This window comes from Alligator mississippiensis, chromosome 3, assembly GCF_030867095.1.
Source record: "Alligator mississippiensis isolate rAllMis1 chromosome 3, rAllMis1, whole genome shotgun sequence".
NCBI lineage: Eukaryota > Metazoa > Chordata > Crocodylia > Alligatoridae > Alligator > Alligator mississippiensis.
The window spans coordinates 35,708,727-35,726,127 of record NC_081826.1 but is presented as its reverse complement, the minus strand read 5'-3'; the positions used below and the strand labels follow the sequence as shown (position 1 = coordinate 35,726,127).

Sequence of the window (17,401 nt, the reverse complement as noted above, 5' to 3'; positions counted from 1 at the left end):
GGGCAAATAAAAAACTTAGCCATGAATGGCTTAAAGAATATTTTCAAAAATTGCAATTTATAAATTAGTTAAAATGTTTTATGTGATTTCATGGTTGTGAAATCTCTCAGACTGCTATCCTGCTGTTCATCCATAGTCCATATTCAGTACCTATTCATAATACAGGCAACAGCAGTATAAGCTTGCCTGTGTTACTTTGCCCAGCTGTAAAGATGTTTTGATCCCATGTCTATTTTGTTCTTATTTATTTCTGCGAACAAATTGCCACAGGCACTAATTTTGTTTAAGTGGTAGGAAACATTTTTCAGTTTCATAAAATGAAACTTTGTTTGGATGTGTGGTTACTCAGGTTAGTCTAGGCCAATTAACTTGGCGTTAACCTTGGGTGAAACCATGGAAAAGTTGATATGGGAGGCAGTTCATAAGGAATTAAAAGATGGCACCATAGTTAATGCCAGACGATTTGTGACACTGTTTTTAGGATGGGAAAAGAAGAAAAAAATGTAGAATTGCCCAGATGTTCTTGTATTTTTACTAGCTAGTGAGGAAAGAAGGATACTGAACAGACCAAGTTCTCGGACTGTTTCAGAAATGTATCTAGAGGCACTAGTTCTTTTCTAGAAGGTTTTAGATACAGAACAGCTGAATTGTTCTACATTTAGGGGTAGGGAAGGTGTGACTAATTCTTTGGTGAAGAGGGAGACTAAAAAGCAGAGGACTTCACTGAAGAGAAAGATTTGGGAAAGTGAGAACTATCTATAAATAGCAGTGTTAGCAACTCCAAGCCATGAAAAACAATGAGCCATGACCCCAAATTTAAAAAATGGCTTAAAAGCATGAATATTAAGAAGAGAGATTTAAAGAGAAAAAGTGGTATCTTCTTTTCTGTGTGTTTTCTGTTTTTTGAGCCAACAAGGTTTCAATTTCAAGTTTTTCTTTGCCATCATAAGGGCCGAAAATGTATAGAAATGTATTTTTTTTTTAAATGAATGCCGAGGTTTTCATGTGATAAACTATCAGCTGGGGCTTAGGGTTAAGGAAACCAAAACAAAGTACCATGAAACTTAGGATAAAATTGGTAGAGGATTGGCTAAAACAGCATTAAAGGAGTTTGCAGACAGAGCCGTGGAAGAAGAATGATCAGAGTATTAATTTAATGCTTGGGAAAATCAGAGAACCCATAGTACAAACAAATTGTTTTGAATAGTTCTCATCAATAAGTATTAAATGAGCTTCTTACGATTCAATACAGTGGATCTCTTTTATTATATTTTGGTTAGGAATAAAGTAACTTGTAATCTTGTTAATTTAGTGGTAGGGAGAGCAGATCAACACTACACCATACACTTTTCACAATAAATGAGGATAAAGCTTCCTGGCTGGAGCCTGTAACATTTTAGCACACATTTTGATTAGGTGACTTGCATCTCTGCCCATGTTTTTATATTATTTAGTGTAACAGTAGCTTTGAATCTCATGCCTCTGATTGAGATCCACATGACTATAGTGAGGAAGTCCAACCACTACAGTCCTATAATTAGCCCCATACCCAATCGGGATAGTTAAATGCCAGAGTTAAAACCAAGAGCGTTTACCATGCTGGTAAACCCGTTCTGTTTGAGCAGTTGGTGGTCCCTTTACTGTTAATTTGGGCCCATATTTTCAAAACTTAGATGTCTAAAGATATCCAACAAAATAAAGTCCTGACTTCCATGTACCAAGGGCTCAGTGTTCAGCACTTTTGAAAATCATGGGCTTAGGTGCCTAAATTAGAAAATTTTGAAGTTGACTGATGTCACCTAGATATCTGTGTGCTCATTTTTGGACTGCTTCCCTGGCTGCAGTTATCTCTATGTGCTGGTCTTAGAAAAGCTGCTTACCAGCTGCTACCCAGTTGCACATGTGTGAAACATAGGTGATATATTGGAAACACCCAAAAGCTTTGGAATGTTACCATCAGTAATGTCTTCAGAAAATCCTCCATTTCAGTTGGAAGGGCAGAAGAATGAACACCAGTGTTCTGGATCAAGCAAACACCACTCACTTCAAAGCCCTTTTTATATGGCACCAACTCTATTGGACAGGACATGCCATAAGGATTCATGACAGCTGGCTCCCAAAATAGGTCCTATACTCTCAAGTCACTGAGAATCACCAGTGCATTAAGAGGTGGGCAAAAGAAGAGACTTAAGGACACCTTGAAGGCGAGTCTGAAGAAATGCACTAGTAATATCAATACTTGGGAGACACGAGCACTGAGTTGTCCCCAAAGGCACTATCATGTATGACAAAGAATTTTGAACTAACTCACTTCACTATGGAGGTGAATAGATAAGAGAGATAAAGGGAAAGAGCTTTCACCTAGCATCAAAGGCTCTACTCCAGGAGCTACTCCTTGCTCCCAGAATTGTTTGCCAAATCTGCAGCTGAACATGTGGATCTCAGATCAGACTTCTTAGTCATGAATTATTTCCCTATTTACTGCAAGACTGTTAACCTTCTACTGAGGGACTGATGACAGCTATCTGCCCTGTGCTATCATGCCTGGGCTAGTTGCTGTTGGAAAGGTGAAAATCCAACAACAGACTTAGTGGAATTCTCTAGATTTGGCTGCCCTTCAGTTCCAGCTGCCAAATACCTGCTAAGAAGAGTTGCTGCCATGTATAGATATTTACATTAACCTTTCTCTAACTTCCTCCATTCTCTTTCATCCTTCTGTAGTCCAGCTTCTGTAGTCCATCCTTTCCATTTGCCAACTGCCTAACATTTGTGGGGCTTCTAGTAGGAATTTTGTGGAACATAAATTAGAAAGTATTTTTGTTCAATTTAATTGTAAAGTACCCCCCCCCAGTCTCACAGACTGCAATTTAAGGCTCCGTGTACCAGCACAGTGCGATTCAGCTCCAGAGTTTAGACTCTCTTTATTGTCTTTAGAGAATTAGAATCATGGGCAAGAACTTTTGTTTATGTTTAAACAATTTGTACCTATGAAAAATCATAATGTTTTCAAGATGAGAATATAGAAATCTTTCTTTTTCATTCACCTACCTACTGATACTCCAGGTTAATTTTGTTTTTGGTAATTTTGTTCAGTGCTGCTATATTTAATGGTCAGAGGAGGACAGTAACAAGGATCTGAAGCTGTGTGCCTAAACATAAAAATAATCCATCTTTCTGTAGAGGATTAACATTAAGATTTGAAAAATAGATTACATTTGAGTCTCTTCAAAGTTAAATTGGCAAATGCTCTGAGTTCCCTGTATTTCTGATGACTTCATTGCCTGTGGTCTATTTAAAAATATGTTTTTTTAATATAGTTCACGAGAAATGAAAAAAAAATCCAATAGGCTAAGTACTATTTATCCTGAATGAGGCAGGGATCCTATAGAAACAAATGTAATTAAAGATTACATAATTAAAAATGATGTGTACCATAACATACGCATAAGGAGGCAGAAGTTAAGTGGCCTAAGCAGTCATAATTCTGGTATATCCTACATTTAGAGAGCTTGATTTAACCAGTGCAAATACATTATATTAAATTCGTTTTTGTATTTCCTACATTTTTAAAGGAGGAAGAAACCCAAATTGAATACTCTGCAATTACAATTTCTCCTTCTCTTACTTAAGTTGCAGTCATTCAAGTTTTAGGTGCTCTTAATGTGGGCTAACTGGAACAGATATCTTAGAAATGTTGTGGAATCTTTAACACTGTACATTTTGCAGTGCCAGTTATACAGACATTTGTCTGGGACGGTTTAGTCGAGGATGAGCCTACCCTGAGGTTGGATTAGACGACTTCCTAAGGCCTCTTCAAGCCATTTTTATATGATTTTAAGATTATGTAGGTAGGCCTTTATTTCTTGTGCCTATATTCCTTGTTCCTGCCATTTTTGTGTATTAAAATACATTTTATTTGAATCATCACATTTTAACAAGTGATTCACATCACTCTGTATGACTGAATCATTTGCTGAAATGATAATTTAATTTAGTTAATCTGAAAATATTATCATCAGTGATTTAATTTTTATTTTTAGATTACTGAGGAAAATGTTGAAAAGCAGGGAGCGTAATAATGATCCCAGTAGAATCCAATTCAGTCAAGGTTCCCCATTGACAATTACTTTTTGAAATCTGTTAGTTAACAGGTCCTTAATCTATTTACCATATGCTCTCTTGGAATTGCATCACATGGTGCAATGTAAAGTCAAACACCTTACAAAAATGTATTACATTTATGTATTTGCCTGTATCAAAAAGTTTTACAGTCACATTATTTATCATATTGAATACCATTTTTCCACTGTTTTCCCAGGACCAAGGTCATGCTCCAACATTGCTATTCTTGCAGGCTTCTGGAACTTTCCGTGTAGTCCAAGACTTGTTAAAAAACTAACATCATGTGTTCAGAGATCTCAGTTGATTTGGGATTCTTGGTTGCAAGTGATCTGGGTGTGCTGATTTGAAAATGCTTCTTCCTTGTAGATACTATTTAACATCCTCCTTTCTAAGAAAGTATTCAACATTCACATATTATCTAAGTACCTTGTTCTGCTTCTTTCCAAGTACAAAATAACACATTTATTGAACATGTCTGCCTTTTCCACATCATTATTAAAAATTAACACCTCCATATGTCAGTGGGAGGTGTGTCTTTCATTTATTTAATTCTACCATATTTTAAAAACTCATCCATATTGTCCTTAGCAGTGCCAGCAGTAGATTGTTTCTTGATGCCTTATTCATATATTTCTATCCAAATTTTATGTCCCAGTTGCTTTTGTTCATAATTTTCCTCAGCTTTTGGTGTTTTTGAAGAACGAAGTATATATATTACATCTTGGTCAGGTACAGGCATTCCAAAAGTCCAAGGCAGAATTGATCTAAGTTATGTGGGTTTCCTTAAGCAGTGTGTTTTAGGTTGGTAGCAAGCAAAACACACATTTGCCCGGGGGGGGGGGAGGGGGGTGTTTAATGGATTTCAGCCATTTTTAAGCCAGACTATGTGTGCCAAACTTCTGTTCTGTTATGGGTCTATACCCAGTTTCTGATCATTTATACCAATAAAAGTGTAATGGCCCTTGGGACTGTACTTTGTCCATATTTAATGCAGTCATGATCACCGTTTCCTCAACAACCACCAACTCACAGCCATTGATTAATCAGTCCATCTTTATTCTTCACACTGAGATTCAAAAGAGTTATGTAATCTTGGGTGAGATACCTTTAATGTTTGACTATTATCACCTATTACTTTTAGAAATTCTTGTGATGGTTTCCACAGACCTCTAGTTTCCAAAGTCTCTTAATATGAAGCTCCCAATAGCAATGCAGTTTTTCTTTCCATATCAGCAGATGGTAATTTTCTAGTTTGATCAGTGGTATCCTTTCTTGGCTGTATTCGTTTCCCAGTAGTTTCAGACAATTGTATTATATATTTTCACATCAACAAGATTTTCTGATTCCTCTTGCTTGCTACCCAGATTTTTACTATTGGTATGTATTCAATTGAACTATTTCTTCAAACCTTTTTTTGACATGTTGAGTTTGTGCTATATTTGTATTTTTAGCACCTTTGTGTTATATGTTTGACAGCCTCCTATTTGCTTCAGCCAGTCTCCAACCAAGAAAATAAGTTGCTGCTACCAGTGAAATGTATGCCATGCCATTCAGACAGCCTCTTTTGCCACTGGAACCTGGGCCAGTGTGTTACAAAGAAACAAACAAACAGGAAAACATCAAAACAAACAAACCGCCTTCAGGGCCAGGCCAATGATATAGCCAATAGTTCATCACTAGTATTTCCTGCCTTTTCTTGCTCACAGAATGAGACAGACCTGTGAGAATATCATTTCGGCTTTCTTCTTCTTTGCTCCCTTTAAGATTCCTGATGTCTTCTATAATCTATAGAGATTCTTGAGCTTTCTGTTCTAAAGTTTAGATCACCAAATCACTTTCCTTCAGTTATTTTACTAAGGGGCTCAGGTATCCAGGTTGTAGCCATATGGAAGATATCAAATTTTAGCCAATTTTAAAAATGAAATCTTCACAATTTTACAAGGACAAAGCAAGTTTTACCACCTGAAACCTAAGAACCTACTCCTGCCTTTGCTCGAGGTAATTTGTATTATCACAGAGCCCAGAGATACCTTACCATATAAGAGAGTCCTGCCCAGAGGAGTATTCTATCTTTTTACTCTTCTGTGAAATATCAAACATCATAATCAGAAAGAAATATGACTATACATCCTGCTTGCCACCAAACAACTTTGAGGCAAACTATTCCAACTTTTCTGTGAGCCTAATTTGCATAAATGAGCTGTTTCAAACAGAAGATTTTACCACACCTTCAACTCTCTGAAATATGAACTTTCATTTCTACCTAGGAGAGCTTTTACAATCTTTACTCTTATGCCTGAGAAAGGGTGTTTGTGCCCAAAAGCTTGCAAATAAAGAATTTTTTTTGCAAAAATCTCATTGATCTAATAAAAGATATCACCTTTACCATGAGTCCTGATCCTTTTACTAATGGGGGCAATCATTTTGAAAATGTCGACCAGTTTAATGTAACATACTTTTCATGGATCAGCCATTGTGTCAAAAAATAATGTAGATGGTGAGAAATATACACAAGGTTCCTCTGATATCAAAGACTTCTTTGATACATCAGTCTGAGGACAAGAAAAAATTGTTAATTAATTTTCAAAAAGAAAACAGACAGGGACATGCCCTCCTTCCAAGGATGCAGCTGACTTGAAGAATTTTCTTCTGACCTTTCTCTTTTGAGGACTGTGATTGATACTTCACTCTCATAAAAAATAATAAGCCATATCTTATTTAAAATCACTTTATTTCTCATACATGAGCAGAGAGAAGTATAAGGGCAGAGAGAGTAGTTGGACTTCAGTTAGTGTGTAAGATGAAGCTCTATCCTGCCTTCTACGTTTTTTCTTACACAGGAATATAATTTGTAATTTGTTGCTGCAGCAGTTACTTAAGGTTCTTTGTACTTGTTATTAGTCTTAATATTAGACTTTAGGTGAGGGCAATGAAGTCATAAAATGCTTGGACAAGAATAGTCCACTCTCTGAAGAAAGTATTTATTGAGCACAGCAGTTAGCTATTTCAAGCATAAAACAAAGAAACAAAAGAAAAACTTTGTCTTGGCTAAGACACACTAAGCCACAGGACAAGAGAAAATCTGCATAAGTCAAAATGCAACATAATAAGCCAAAACAACAACACAAAGTTTGCACCAGTCTTACAGAATCCTGAGAGCACAATATATTCTTGCAGCCCAGGTATTCAGAAGATCTTTCTGGGGGATCCACAGTTCTTCTTCACTGATGAGGGCAGTCCCACAGTTTTCATCTTTGCCTGTATTTTTTAGAAGATCTGCATCTCCTTCTTCCCCTGTGTTGCCTTGACAACAAAACATCTCCCATACCTTTTTGTCCTTTCAGGATGCCCATCTGTTGGCTCCAGGGTGTCCCCAGTTTTAACGGGATTTAGTATGTATATGGTAAAAGGTGACACGGGGCACATCTACATGAGATGCTAACTGCACAGTAGCGCATCACAATACAAACAGTGCTAATATGCTACTGCGCAGTATTATTAGGCTTCTGCACAGTAATGGCACTAAAAATGTGTGCACTGGTGCTGCTGTGCAGGAATGCAGGTGACTGCGCATTAATTTAGTACTTGATTATACAGGTACTAAATTTAATGTGCAATAACTATGGTGCATTAATGAATGTTTAGATACACCCACTGTTCACAAAGGGCCTGCCACTCACTTTGAAAGATATAACTTAACTTTTCAAACCATAAGTCATGTACTACAAAATTAAACACAACATTTTTAGATGAAGTCTTGAAAAAGAACATCTAAGAAAACCACTATTGCTGCTCCTTTTCCCTCTTTTCTATACTGTCTGGAAATTAGCAATACAACTATAGCAGTTGTGGCTAACATTTTAAATGTTTATACCTAAAGACACACCCCCAACTCACATATTTAGGCACCTAAATAAAATAGATTTTCAGAGGCCCAAAACTTCTAAAACTCAGGCCATTTTAATAAGATTCTTACATATAGATACAGGGGCTGCCTTGACCCCAGTATAATTAAATTATTGTACTTACATGATTTAATTCTGCTTTAGTGTTTAAACACATATTTTTAAAAATAAATGTTGTGTGTGTTTTTGCTGCTCTTTTCTTAATCAGAAAAAAGACCTATGTGTTTCTTGCCACACAGAGCATTTGGCCATCTGCTTCTACTGTTTGATTGTAAATCAAATTAATTGTTGGTACCACACAGACTGTACTCTAGTAAACATGTGTCTACTCTGACTGCCAAACATTGCTGAAGTCTCTTGTTTATATTTTAACTCATATTGTCTTTTAATATATTGAAACAACAGTCACATCCAGAAGTAAACATTTTTATTTTTATTTTATGAGCACAATACTAATAAACACTGATAAATCAAGGTTCCCCTACTCATCTCAGTTACCTACCTAATGTTGCGTAGCATAAGTTTAATGAAAAATCAGTTCTATTGGAGGACTAGTGACCTTTTTGTGTGTGTGTAGTAAATGGTAGTATGGTACGTTATAAAGTTTGTGTTGGTCTGCGCCTGGAATCATCATAATTAGAGGTTAAAAGAGTGTGATACAGAAAAAGAACCATCTACCATCCACTCCCTTACTTTATCCTTTGGCTGCATTCATAAGTGATGAAACTGTAGTGACAATCAAAAACAACATACCATATGGCATTATTATATATATTTTATCAAAGATGTATGTTAAATGATATGATAAAAGAGTTTCATATGTTATAAGATATCAAACACTGTTTTAGGAATGAAACCAATGATAAATGATAAGCTTGATACATCACTGTCTCTATTTTTTTGATTCCTTAGTAATAAGGACAGTATGCTCTCACTGAATCCCCTTAAAATAGCCTGTATCAGAGCATCAGGGCAAATATGCCAGCTAGTTTATTTGCTATTAGAAAATGATCTGATATTCCCAAGTTAGTTTAATTAATACATTAAAATAAAAACAAACTAAAAAAGAAAACAACAAAATATTTCAGGCATTAATTCATAATTGCTGCTAAGTACAACTTTGACATTTTAACCAGCTTACTCATTATTTCCTTAGCCAGTTAGACTCATTGCTGTAATTTAGCTCTCTCCATTCATAGGAAACCAAAACTATAAAAATATCAACAAATGCAATTTTATGATATTAATTTTTTATAAAATAGCTGTAATTTGAGTAACTAATGGCCACAAAGAATATTAAGAAACAATAATACGATTAAACATCAAAGTACTGTTAGCCTCTTCAACATGGAAACAAACTTGATAAAATTGTTCTTTTTCATACATAATAATAATAATAAGAATAAGAATTTATTTAATTTATATGCCACCCTTCCCAACAAAGTCTCAGGACATAGTATAAGTTAGTCTTACAATAAAAACAACAGAATAACTTAAAAACAGGAGTGACAAGTGGACTAGCACAACTTAAAAGGGAACTAGAGCATGAAGATACAGCAGAGACCCTCTCCCCCCACCCACAAAAAAAGACACCTTATCCTAGTTTTGTTGGGTACATGCCTGCAAAATAGGAAACTTGCAGTGCAGTTACTAAAAGATGTCCAGGCTCAGGCTTTGACCAGCCTCAATAGGGAAGGAAGTCCAGAGCTGAGGAGTAAGAGTGAGCAACCTCCCATGTGTTTTTGCTATGAGGATCTGGTGTATTGATTGTTTTTGTAGGAGGTTGCTCTCAGCTGAACATAGGGATTGTGATGGGGCATGAGGGAAAAGGAGATTCCTTAGGTACATAGGGCCCAGACTGTTTAGGACCTTATGGCTAGGGATAGACATTGCAAAAGCCTGAGCCTGAATTGATTCAATCTTTGCAGTTTAGTCTAACCTGGCTAGGCAGAACCAGTTTGTAACCATACAGACATCCCCTCTGGACTGAAGGAATTCAGGCACATGCTTGCAGTGGCTCAGGCTAGAAGCCAGGGGACACCAAAGCATCCCTCCCTTCCCTTCCATAGTACTGAGCATGGCCAGGCCCTGGCAGGATGTTCTGATTAGGGAGAGGTTCCCCCCTCACCACCTTGCTCCTGACCAGCGAGGAAGACAGAAGGGAGTTACACAGCAGGGAGCTACACAGGGAGTTGATAGCATTTATCAGTCCATCAGCAGAACAACAGCCTCTCTCCTTAGTTCAGACAACGTTCTTTGGGGGAATCTGATATCTTTTATTAGACCAACTTAAAAAGTTGGAAAACAATTATTAAGCAAGCTTTCAGATTCAAAAACCCTTCGTCAGGCTAAGCAAGTTTCTGCAGTTGGTGTGTGCTCTTCCTGGATGGAATGAAAAGTAAAGAAGCCAGAGGCTGGTCTGGTATGCATATGAGACAGGTAGTCAGTGAAAATGTAGATTCAGGAGTTAATGGGTGAGAGACAGGCTGGGTTGGGGGGGGAAGAGAGAGAAGGGGGATGAATAATGGGGAGATACATGGGGGATCAGATGTCAGGCAGTTTATAATGCGTCATAAATACAATGTCTATGTTTAGTCCATGATTTTTAGTATCCAAGAGGTTGATGAAGTGGAGTTCATAGGCTTATCTCTGGGAAGTGTTTTGTAAGTTTCCTTTGAGGATCAAGACTGAGAGATTGGAGAGAGAGTGGTTTTCTTCTGAGAAATGTGCCCCCACAGGTAATTGGGTATTCCTGTCTTTGATAGATTTCCGGTGTGCGTTCATTCTGGTGCACAGTTGTTGTTTGGTCTCTCCTACTTCCATCAGGGCATTTGGTGCATTGGATGAGATATATTACATTTCTGGAGGTGCAGCTGTAAGATCCAAGAATGCTGATGTGTTGGCAGGTTTTGCATTTCTTGTCATGGCACAGTCTGAATCCTTTTGGTGTGTTCTGGGCTTGAGGAAGTTTGCTTCTGGTGATGAGGTTAGGTGCTTGTTTGAATTAGTTCAAGCACTTCTTAAACAGCTTTTTTCAAGGAAGGAACAGAGGGACATTACCAGCTGACCTGTTGATTAACTCCATCAAGCTGTAAGTGGACACTGTCCTGTCAGCCTTACACAGACACCTCTCAGCATTAGCTAGTATACCATATGCGGGCTATGTCCATGATATGAGAGAGGGGAGGGGGGAATCCCTGCTTAAACAGCAAGTTGTTGGGGGTGGGGGGGAGAGGGGGGAAATGGAGCAAGGGGAATCCAGCATGACACTGGTGTACCTGCAGTCTCTGCCAGTGATCCAGCCAGGGAGCAGAGGGGTGGGGCCAGCTCTCCTCTGGAGCAAAGAGTCCCACCCAGGGCTGCAAAACATCTGGGATGCTGGGGGACTCTGGTTTAAGTTAAATCAGGAAGGGGTCTGGGACAGACATTGCATAACCTGGTTTGACCCAAATCAGTTAACTCTGATACTACATTCAGCCAGGTTTATCTCAAACTGGTTTCAGCCATTTTCAAACTGGTTTATGTGCACTGAACATCTGTTCTGTTATAGGTTTAAACCAGTTTCTGATCACTTAAACCGGTTTTGTGTAATGTCTGTTCCTAGCCTTTGAGTTTCAGTCTCCTTTAGCATGAAGCACCCAAAACCACTGATCACTTGATAATCGTGACCAGGCTGTCAGAGATTCTGCAGCTGGCTGGTTTTTATCTATGAGAGGATGATCCAGTATTTTGGAAACTTTTAATGATAAGACATTATCATTTCTGTTATTTTCAAATTTTTGTTGGGCAGCAACATCTTTAAGAGCATATTGAACTTATCCCTCACTTTTGTTTCCCAAGATCTGTCTCCCTCCCTCCCTCCAGCCTTTTCTCTCGCTTTCTATTTTGTCCATTTTCCTAACTGGCCAATGAAACCCAATGCTGTTTACTTCTTATAAAATCTAAACAGTGTATTTTTTGAAGTTATTTAGAATAAATATCAGATAATTTAAACTAAAGTTTTAAGGTATAACAATCCAAAAAGATTTTAACACCAACCTACATTGTGGTACTGTGTTCTGTTACTTTACATAGAGAGATTTTTTACAAATTCATTAGAAAAGTGAGCAAGAGTAGAACAAATTAATCTAGTTCAGGTGCTCATCTTTTTAATAATCTCAAAGCTCTATTATTCAAAAGTCCTATTATCTAGGTAGTTGAAAAAACATGGCCTTCAAAAGCATCTGAAACATATTAATAAAAAAGTCTTCTCACAAATATCAGCAGAATTAGATTAGTTGCCATTTCAGATAGAACGGAAAATTCTTTGTAATATTTATGTGAAAGCAATTTAGAACATTTTAAAGTATTCTTTGCCAGAAATCAAGGATATTATGATAAATGTTTCTTCCCCTCACAGATTTTGTATTGAATAAATACGAAGGGATCCCTATACCCCTGTGGAAGGTATATCAATCTATTCAGTCAGGAGGAAGCAATAATTTTGCCATGGGCTTATATGAAATAATTCATGAAATCTAAAATAACATAACTGAAAACGTTAACATTCTTGAAAGCACAAAAAATAGCACTTTTCTAAATATTACAATAGCAATGCCCACTACCATAGATGTTGTAGGACAGGCTGCCTGAAAATCTTGGCACAACTTTCTCAATACCCCTTCCATATCAGCCTATGGGCTAGTTACTAGTAACCTTTGATATCTACTGACTTGCTTAAATTACTACATGAGCAATAGAACGTGGCTTGCCATATGCACTCCACACTGACTTGAAGAATTCAGTCCCCAAAAGTCCCACCCTATCCTGTCAAGACTAGTGTTCTTCCTGCATTTCAGGAATCTGTTTTTCTCTTATGCTCCTGTATCCCACACCTCTTTTCAACTGTTTGTTAAATGAAACTTAGTCTTTTCTGTTGTAATCAACTAAAATTTGTTTATCACCGCAAATTTATTTTTTGTGTATTATCCTTTTGCAAGAGAGGCAGTCTGTACACTATAAGTTATAAAAAGCAAGTATATGGAAAATGCCCTAATAAGCAGTAATTCTTGAAAAAAGATATTTAATTTAACTAGCATACTATAGTTTAGTTTTGTCACTTGTATGGTTTTTTGTTCCACATTTCACTGGTTTTACATTTATCAAAATTAATATGATTTTGGTTGACAGAGAGAGAGAGGGAGAGCTGAGGAATAAATATATTTCTAATTAAAATTTCATGTTGATTTAAAATGCTTACATATGAATTACCACGCCTGGCTTTCAGGGTCTAGTGTGTGTGCTGTCAAATTATTTGATAGGGATTCACTGCATTTTCATTTTCTTGTGACAGAAGATTCCCTAAGGCCATATAGAGCCCTTGATCTGCATTCATAATGTCTGTTGACATGAGTCAGTAGGAATTATCTGCACAAACTGAGGGCTATATAGTGCTTCCAGTATCTTTTATTTTTCATTGTACTCCAGCTCTACGACAAGTTACAAATCACCATTATTAAACTGCTGAACGGTAGGGAGTTGCAAGGCTCGATTATGTAAAGAAAGGTTTAATGTAGTTACCAAATTATATCTAAAACATTTACATTTCTTTCTTGAATCACTTTACTGTATACTGTATATACATTGCATAAAGAGTATAGCACAATCAAATGTTTGGCTTTCCCTTACGTGTCAACCTATTCAAAAGAATGACAGGCTAACTGCATCTGACACCTGCCTTGCTACCTTTTCTATAGACTTTGTTAAGGAGTCTCGAAGTGTGCAAGTACTCATGGGTTCCCTGCAATAAGACTGTAATAAGGGTGCAAAAATGTACACAGTAATATGCAGGGGATATGCCTCTGAGTAGAGTATTTAATTTGGCTGGTTGACTTTAAAATTTAAAAGAATTTAAAAACATTTGGTGGATTTTAATTCATTTTTCTTTTTTAATATATGATTTATATTACATTTTTTCATTCCCCCCCCTGTTTTTTTTTGGTTTACATGTTGCTTTCATTCATTTGTAGAAGAAAAGAAAGCAGATCCAGAGAATGGGGATGCAGGTAGGGCAGCTTATTCAAAATCTCTTGGTCTTTCTGCCATTTGTGTTGAACTATGGTATTATGCAATGTGTCTGAGTCCTTTAGTCAGCATAAAATATCAGTGCATTTTGATGAATGTGGTATTCATATTAGAAAACAGATGCTGCAAAACCATTTTGGGTTTTATGAAGAAAATAACCTTAGTTTGACTTCAACAGCCAAAGTCACACATTTCCACTCCAATTTGAATGACTTACCTTCTTCCATATATCTGACTCTGTAAAAGAGTTGCACTTACAATAAAATTCATCACTAATTAGACCCTCTTAAAAAAGACAAAATATTTAATTTTCCCTAAGTAATAATAAAAAAGTTGAGTAATCCATTAAAATGGTTGCATCTTGAATTCAAGAATAATGCAAATATAAACTAGGAAATGATTGGCTACATTCTTAATTGTATTGCAGCAGTGATTCTGGTGTCCAGTGTGAACCAGCTCAGCCCAGTACAAGTTAGAGCTAAGAACCCCTCTGAACTATGGTGAGGCACAGTACTACGTTCTGGTGCTACTCAATTTTAGTGGTGACACTCCAGCCACACCACCTTTCCATGGGGACAGTCAGGATTAGGAGTGGATAAGAACAAGCCAGTTACGGTGGTTTTTCACTATCCAGAAAGTCTCCTGTGCCCAAGTTAACTTCAAGTAGTTAAGTAAACCAACTTTCAGCAGCTTTTGTATAGTAAAACAGCCTTTAACATAGGCAAAGCTTGGATATGATGTATATATGTTTATATGTTAGAGTAAAATTCTGAAAACTGATGCACAAGAAACCTATCAGGAAATGTAATCACATCCGTCAAGGTAAAAAAAAAATGGTGTCTATAGGGGTGCTACTTGTATGCACACAGTTGAGCTGACTTGGGGGCTGGACTCGATGATCTTCCGAGGTCCCTTCCAGCCCTAATGCCTATGAAACTATGAAAGCTCAGATAGGTCACATCTTGACTATTAATGATAACAGACTTTGGTACAGTTTAGCAATCCGTGTAAATACCAAGGCTTCAAGCAGGCTTATCCCACCCAGTTTGAAGTTTATGCTGTTGCAGTTCCACTGTTCTTGGTAACTAAGATAGCTTGGGTATGCCTTCATATATTCCATTTCTCCCAATTGCCATAAAGTGATATCAGGGTTTACATTAAAACACTTGCACACTTGTGCAAGCTGTGTTTAGAAGTAGCCGTCAATGGGTGCTGTTCTCCTTATATAAGGCTTTATGTACCTGTAAACTCCAACAGTTACTGGACACTAAGAATGCTGTTTCCTACTTGATTGCCCAAATACAGGGAGATGCAGCTGATGATAATTTATGGCACCCAGTAACCCTGAACAATCTTTCTGCATGTCAGTTCCATGCACTGCAGAACCACAGCTGAGCTGCTGCATTATGAGCTTTCCATTGCCCCTAGGATTCCCTCTTTTTTCATACAACTGAATTAACTTAAGATGTTTTAATATTACATAAAATGTAGAACAGTTTAATGTAATTCTCAGATTGTGTTTTAATGCCATCTTATAACCATCCTTTCAAAACTATTTTTATCTAAATTATTTTTTGAGTTTATTCAAAGTTTTGTACTCAAATTTTAAAAATATTTCTTCTTATGAAATACAATGAGCTGTCTTTATTTTTGATATATGGGGGACTAAGCCATCTCACATTTCCCTTCTGCAGGACATAGATCAAAATGGCTGTCAGCTCTCACTGATTGGTTTGCTTTAGCTCAGGTTCAAAAATATGGGTGAGCATAAGTAGGAATTGCAGAATTTTAATTTACTATAAATAAGATTTTAAGGTCTTGGAGGATGCAGTTAAAAATTCAGACAGGGTTCTTTGGATAGAAGTGATATCTTTTATTAGACTAACTAAATAGTTGGAAAAATTGTTCTTTGCAAGCTTTCAGGCACAAACACCCTTCTTCAGGGATGGGAGAGTTTGCTGGTGTAATGAGTGCTCTTCTGGGTAGAACAGAAGCCAATATGCAAAATGCAGGTCTGTGAAAATGCAAATGGATGGCAGTGAGGTTCAGAGGGAATGGGGAACAATAGATATGGGGCAGGTAGTTTGGGTGGGGAGGGTAAAGGGGGAATGTTCAACTGGTGATAGAGTATAGCTGGTAAAATGCAGACAGGTTACCTGGGGTTATCAGATAGCAGACAGGTCATAATGTGCCATAAATCCAATGTCTATATTGAGTCCATGATTTTATGTATCCAGTAGATTTATGAAGTGAAGTCTGTAGGCTTGCTTACAAAAGGTGTTTTGTAAATTCCCTTTGAGGATTAGAACTTAGAGATTGGAGAGAGAGTGGTTGTTTTGTGAGAAATGTGCCGCCATAGGTAATTGGGTAGTTTTGTCTTTGATAGATTTCTGGTGTGCATTAATTCTGGTACGCAGTTGTTGTTTGTTTTCTCCTACATATTTTCTATCAGGGCATTTAGTGCAGTGGATGAGATGTATTACATTTCTGGCGGTGCAGGTATAAGGTCCAGGAATAGTGATGGTTCTGTTGTGGGGTGTAATTATTGTGGGAGTGGTGGAGATATATTGGCAGTTTTACATTTCTCATCCTGGCATGGTCTGGATCCATTCCTACCTCCAACCCTCCACCACCTACTTGTCTCACATTTGCTGTTCACCATTCCCTCTGATCCTTACTGCCATGCATTTGCATTTTCACAGACCTGCATTTTGTATATTGGCTTCTATTTTACCCAGGACAGCACACATTACACGAGCAAACTCTCCCTCTGCCTGAAGAAGGGTGTGCGCCCAAAAGTTTGCAAAGAACAATTTTTCGAGCTATTTAGTTGGTCTAATAAAGAGACATCACCTCTACCCAAAAAACCTTGTCTACCTATGTCCTTAGACCAACATGGCTACAACCAACAACCATAAAACAATTTAAAATTCAGTAATTCAAGGTGGGGGAGGGGGAGAGGAGGATAGAATTTATTAAAAATCTAGGTCTGCACAGATCTTTCTACAACAAACAAAGAATATACCTACACAGTAAAACAACTGTGCCTAAATTGATTTAAACATTTAATAGTAATTGAAACAAAAGCTTTTTATGGGTATTTATACTGATAATCTTGCTTATCCAAGTAATTCAGGAATCATATTAACTCCTGCTTAATTATGTAAAACAAATTAGTTTGAAGTCAGGTATGTAGAAGATAGAGCAGGGTGGCTTATTGGACTGCCTGGTTCAGAGAGGCATGAGTTTTTGTAGGCAACAGCATCCTTTGTTAGATATATCCTCAACACAAATGTTTTCCTTATCAGATA

General features: G+C 37.2%; 1 protein-coding gene across 7 annotated transcripts in view; it reads left to right on the top strand.

The window, feature by feature from the left end:
- The window catches only part of RIMS2 (regulating synaptic membrane exocytosis 2), a 933,811-nt gene that overhangs the window by 739,572 nt on the left and 176,838 nt on the right, over positions 1-17,401 (top strand). Inside the window, exon 28 of one of the 7 annotated variants that reach the window (XM_059723817.1) lies at positions 14,036-14,071. The exons of the other annotated variants lie outside the window; for them this stretch is intronic. Coding sequence (XP_059579800.1) covers positions 14,036-14,071 — 36 coding nt within the window. The remainder of the gene's footprint in view (positions 1-14,035; positions 14,072-17,401) is intronic. 7 annotated transcript variants of the gene reach the window in all.